General features: G+C 43.4%; 1 protein-coding gene across 3 annotated transcripts in view; it reads right to left on the bottom strand.

Annotated features, from left to right (window-relative positions):
* Positions 1–6268, bottom strand: part of LOC128872953 (uncharacterized) — a 38171-nt gene that overhangs the window by 13636 nt on the left and 18267 nt on the right. For all 3 annotated transcript variants that reach the window (XM_054116157.1, XM_054116159.1, XM_054116158.1), the window contains exon 2: positions 408–624. In XM_054116157.1, the coding sequence (XP_053972132.1) occupies positions 408–576 (169 nt within the window). In that variant the 5' untranslated portion in view covers positions 577–624. The remainder of the gene's footprint in view (positions 1–407; positions 625–6268) is intronic.

Below are 6268 nucleotides of genomic sequence, written 5' to 3'. Positions count from 1 at the left end.
GTGGTTCACAGTTTTATGTACCATAGGGCGGCGTGTACCACCGGTGGCTCGCGCTCGCGTGTCCATCGGATGTCGCGTACCGCCGCGCCGCCCCACGGCGAGAAACACGAATAGCAGCGTCGGCGTGAACGTGTTAAACTAGTAGTTCCATCGATTAAAACTATCGGATTACTTTTTTGGACAATTTTAAATGGGAGTTCTTGGATGATCCTTCCACTTAAAATTGTTTAACGAATTAACCAATAGTTCCCAATCGATGCTACTAGTTTAATCGACGAGGAACTGTAGAACTGTCGAAAACGAAGTCTGAACTGTTAATTATTTCTGCCAGCTCCGCGCAGACACGAAATTAACTAATCGAAGAGGTAGAGCGATTAAACGCAGCCGTTGGAACAAGTTGGACGTACCAATGTCGCAGACGAGGGCGCCCGGCTCCAACTCCTCGAGAAACTGATAGATCCGCGGCCAGTGTCTGCTCTGGACAGTCTTCTCGGCGCATTGTTCGTAAACTTCATGGACGTAGGCTTGCTCCAACGCCACCGACCGAGCTATCTGCTCTCCGTCGCTTTCAGACATCCCTCTCGCTAAGATGGTCTAGCCTCATCCACACGCGTGTCCGCGATACTGCAACCAAATCAGTCGTTCTTTGTGAACACACGCAGAGGGTAATCATTGTCTTCGGGACGCGACAGTGTTTCGAAGTAAACACTGTCGAGGTGCGAAGTTGAACGATTGGTAGAGCGAAGAGTGTTGTATGAGAGGAGGATGAGGGATTGTAAGATGGTCGCAACTTTGTGACTCACAGGTTTTTTGGAAAGTGGATGATGCAGACTCGAATCTAATAGAAAATGCAGTGCGTAGTTTACACGAAAAAAAAAAAAAAATAGAAACAAAAATACACATGCCGAATTGAGTAACCTCCTCCTTTTCAAAGTCGGTTAAAAAGGAGACGTACTAAAAGAGATTTACTTGTTAGTGGCATAAATTGTACGAAACGGAGTTGCAAAACTTTACCAAGCTCCGATAAAATTAGTACGTTTAATTTCGAAACAGCCTAACCGCGAAGCCTAACATTTCCGCGTAAACTTGCAGTCGCCCTCTGAGCCACCCTTGCATGTATGGCTGATTGAAACAGACCCCCTTTCAATTCAACCCTGTTGCGTTTTCGTTCGCTCATTGTCTCGTCGACAAAACGGGCGATAATTCTTTGTGTCTTTGTCACGTTCGACGAACAAGAGTCGCTCGGAGTTGCTTCGATCAGCCAAACGGAAAATTGGCTTTCACTTTGACAGAGCTAACGTCCTCGACGTGATTCGATAACTCCTGGGATAGCATCCGCGTGATTCGCTGAAAACGTCCGATGGGATAGGGCAACGGTCGGTGCCGAAATTTCAGATAAATGACTATAATTTCCCGTGACTAACATTTCCCATCCGTCGACGTGATAACCATCGCAAAGCTGCCATCATTCGCGGTTCCAGATAGCCGAGGTTTCTGTTTTGTGTTGAAATTTTACTCGAGTCGAACGTAGGAAAGAGCAGATATCGAAAGAGAAAGAAGTCCGAGGAAAAAAAGCAGTCGGCAGAAGCGTGTCGGTGAGACAATAATAATTTAACAATAACATATTCGGTTAGGATCGTATTGTTGGAAATCCTGTTTATATTTTTCTCCTAACACAGTATTTTCCTTTGCCTTCTCCGAACCTTAACTTCCTCTTTTCCACCAGGTCTCTGTCCGTCAAGAACTCGTAAAATTCCCACCCCCAAAAACTTTTTCCCACGCCAACCGATCTCGCTCACGGTCGCCTACGACCGATTCAACCGATCATTCCGGGCAGTCAACCGAGCTTCTTCGTGTACATGTTAATGTTAGAAACCTAGAGCAAGGAGTAAGAGTGTTTAATAAATAACTTGTTAAGATTATTTCCTTTTAACTTCTATCTGGTTCTCCAGCAATATACTGCTCGCTCGCCGAGCGTCAAAAGTCTTGCACTTGTCCAGTCTTTACTGTAACGCTTCTTATCATTCTCGATCGGTTGCGAATCTCTCAAAGTCCACAAACGCGCGGCGAGCTCGATAAATCGGTTTTTATTTCTTGCCGCTCGATGAAAGCAGATTATTCGCGTAATCGTGCCGCGATTGAATAACCAACGTGGCGTCCTGCCGACACGGGAATCGCGTAATCGGTAAAGTGATTTACAGCTCTCCGTTCGCGAGGTAAGGGGGCATCTACGGACCGATCGTCTTCGTTCGAACGATCGAGATCCGCCGTTAGGGTCTAATGATTCGCAACACGTGGCTCGTGCACAGTAGCGCATTTACCTTGTTCACTGCCAGCCTGATACTCTTGAAAATTTCTACCGTGATTGAGTTTCGTTTACGGACCGTTGAAAACTGCATGATCGAACATTTATCGCGGTATTGATTTTTCTAACTTCAGGAATTCAAATTTAATTCTACGATATTGTTTAAGTAACGAATTTCTGGTGTTAAATATTTCGAATTCCTGTTACGGTGCTTGCGGAATCTGTAATTATTGTGTGTCTGTTGTTATTGGTAGTTTTCGTGTCGCTTATAAGAGCAACTTTAAAGAGATTAACCCTTTGCGCTCTAGGCATTTTTTTTATAGAATCAAATCCAGTCCGTTTTTATAATAAATTTCTGTGAAACCAAAAACTCTACTTCGAAGAGAAACCATCTACGAACATTCATGACTCGATGCATTATTATTTCAACGAATAATTAGTTGTATTCTGACGTAAGTGCGTTTGAAATTGTACGTTCACAAAATCACTTTTAAATTAAAGGGTTGATATAAAAATCATCATTTATCGTATCCTTTCAGCTTGTATAATTGGTCATCGTTTTTCGTTCCTACTCGAAAGTCTGAAACATTAAAAAATAATTACATGCTCCTCGGTGCATTCGTCGCTCTTTATTATTCCTTATTGTTCGTATGCGAGAATTAAAAATTGTTTAGAGTGTTTGCAAAGTGCTGGTACGCGATCGGACGGTGACGTTACTTTTATTTGGTCATCCGCCGATTGATATTCCGTAATCGGTCGCCGACGAAGGATTCCGGTTCCGAAGGTACCGGTTTTCATACTTTCTCGTCACTTTCTTTTACCGAACGCTCGCTGGTAGCCTCCGCTTTGCGTTCACCCGCTTCGAAACTCGCACCGAGCGTTCGCATGCGACCCTGACAACTTAATCCGCTGGTACACATAGGAGTGCGGCACTTTCTTTGCGTTTCTTCCCTTCTACATCCTTCTACGTTCGTTAAATATATATATATTAAGCGCGGAAATGAATTCGGTGGTTTCGCATTCGCTGTTCACGATTTCTGAAAAACAGGCTTTTTTGTTTGATAGAAGGGAAGGGATCAAATCGGTTCGTTAAAGGTTAAAAATACCAGTTTCACGGTACTTCCGACACCGAAATAGCACCTCGAATACTTCCGCCTTTGAGGGTGGTTTCCAACAGGGGTTCACTCTGCACGAGTACAGAGGACTATTTTTAGGCGTTTCCACGGTCTGAACGAAATCGTCCGTGGGAAAACACGACCCTAACTTTCATCCACCCTTCGTAACCGAAGGCCACGCTGCTACCTTGCTGCTCCAGACATCTTTTAACGCTACAACTAGCCGGTCGGTCAATTAGACCCATCGTTCGTCGAACTTTCCTCTGAAATTACCGAATTACCTCGAATTTATTTTTTATTATTCAACAGAAAATATACAACCGGTGCTTGGAGAGAATTTGACGATCGTAGGTTTCTACTAACAATTACAATGTATCGTTTACATCTGTAGATCAGCTGGCTGTTGCTTCTTCGGCAGCTTCGTAAAGAAGTGGTTTGTTTCGTACTGGCGATTTGTGTCCCAGAAAGTTACCTCCGATAAAAATGGTTACGCAAGCACGTGGAAACTTGGTCGAAGCGGTCGATCCAAGAAATAAGGACCAAGAAAGGAGGATGCTGACGATGAACACACGACAAAGTGCATTCTCCCGCGACGATAATTAAACCGAGCGTACGTTCCGCGTTGGGGATATCGCCGGTGAAATAACGTCGGCCCGGTTTCTCCATCGCGTACACCCGTTTACGTGACTTCGACGTCGGTTATGGGAATAATCGTTCGCCAGCATTCGACGAGGGATGGTGTCCTGCGAGCCACGGATGACGAACGCTTTATAATCAGCCGCGCAATTAGGATTCCAGGGGTGTCTACTCGCTCGTTCCTGATCATTAATCGACCAGGCTCGTTAATTGCACCCCTCCGACGCTGGAAGTTTCTCGATATCGCCGTACTGCGATTTATTGAGCAACGTCTGGAGACCATCGAGCTTCCGCGTATGGCAAAACTCGTAGATGCAACGTGTCAATTATTCATGGAGCAACGAGTGTTACGTTGGAGATCGCTGCGAATATAGAAATCCTCGGTCCAAAGGTTCGCCAACGGATTCGATAGAAAGTTTATCTTGTTATTTTGTTTCGATAACCATTCGCGATTAAAGCTGTATTTCCAGAAAAAAAAACTCTCCGATGGAACCATTGATAGACGCTAATATATTTTGTTTAAATCATATCCTGCTCGATTTAATTTAACCTTCCGCGAATACATCGATATTTTATCGAATAATTTTAGTCTCCTCGCAAGATAACGCGCAGGTTTTAATTATACGTGTCTCTGATAACCGATCGCTTGAAATATCAAAGTGTATTGCGAGTTGTCCGCAAAAAACAAATTCGACTTATTAAAGCGTCGCTTCTGACAAAATGATTGGTGTACGTTGCAACAAGCTACGTTTACGCGATTTAGTTTCACTTTTTGGGTGGCACGCGTCGGATGGAGATCTACAGATAGCACCGTTTGACCTAATTAATCCGCGATCGTCCCTGGCCAGCCTACATTCTAATGAATCACGTATCGACGTCCAGTCCAGCGGCGCAGCTCCACGCAGGAGATTATCCGTGGCTCGTTGAACGGCTGTCAACGGGTACGAGCATGAAACAATGGCTTTCACGATCGTCGGTGGAAGAAAAAAAAAAAAGGACAAACTACCGTTCTGCGAATTCTCGCTGAATCAATATCGCGGTTACCCGCGCAACTGGCGTTTCTGTGCGGTCCGAATCGGTAACGACAGATTCCGACCAGAGATGAACCGAACCTTTGTCGGAACGATTTGATATCGACCTGCTTTTGCATTTTTTTTTTTTTTTTTTATTTTATTTATTATTCGTCGAACAGAAGCAACTCGAGCCATTTTTGTTCGATACGTAAAGGACGAATATGATAAATATTCGAAACGAATTTGCTTTAGGAATAAAGGTAGGTTTTTATTGTATGAAGGGAAAACTTTGCTAGAAAAACAGACCAATTTGGAGATCCTGTATCTATGTTATTTTGGACGAAATATTTCAGGAAAATAGCGAACAACCTTTTGCATTTCGAGAATTTTGTTAATACGATTTAATGATTGAATGTAATTTGTGTTGGGAAGAAATAAAGGGTTGACACGGTCCACGGTAAAAATTCGTTGGAGCGACAGAGATTTTCCTTTGCTCGTTGATTCGTGAAATCGTAAATAACGGGTTAGGATGAAGCGACGATCGGCTGAAAGTCGACGAAGATATCTGGAACACCTTGTTGACAGAGCGAACAAAAGGTGTGAAAACGAGATGTATATCGAGCGCGCGAGTCTGATTGGATTCGATCGAGTTCAAACAGAAATGCTCTACATACGTCAATCCGACGATCAATCATCGCTATTATTTGTCGTCCGTCCCGTCGAGCGAGAAACGTTGGGTCCAAGGATAAACGAAATAGCCCTCGAAACGAATCGTCTAACTCCTCCGCGGCACCGATGCTTTCTTTCTCATTTAGATAACGGCAATCTTTATCTTAAGACGCCAATTTTTAGGCTTCGTTATGGAAATATTTTTAATAGAATTCCTTCTAGCATTCAAACTATCGTTCGCATTCTCAAAAATGAATTTCTCGAAAACAGAAGATTTGATCCTTCTTCCGAGACCAGGATCACAGGCACATTAGCGTTGAGATATTTTTAATAAAATTCCTTCTAGCATTCAAACTATAGAAAACCCAACCAAACGTTCTCAAAAATGAATTTCTCGAAAACAGAAGATTCGATCCTTCTTCCGAGACCAGGATCACAGGCACATTAGCGTTGGGATATTTTTAATAAAATTCCTTCTAGCACTCAAACTATAGAAAACCCAACCAAACGTTCTCAAAAATGAATTTCTC

The sequence above is a fragment of the Hylaeus volcanicus genome, chromosome 2, assembly GCF_026283585.1.
Source record: "Hylaeus volcanicus isolate JK05 chromosome 2, UHH_iyHylVolc1.0_haploid, whole genome shotgun sequence".
NCBI classification, from domain to species: domain Eukaryota; kingdom Metazoa; phylum Arthropoda; class Insecta; order Hymenoptera; family Colletidae; genus Hylaeus; species Hylaeus volcanicus.
Note: the sequence above shows the minus strand (reverse complement) of the source record. Positions and strands in the feature narration are given on the sequence as shown.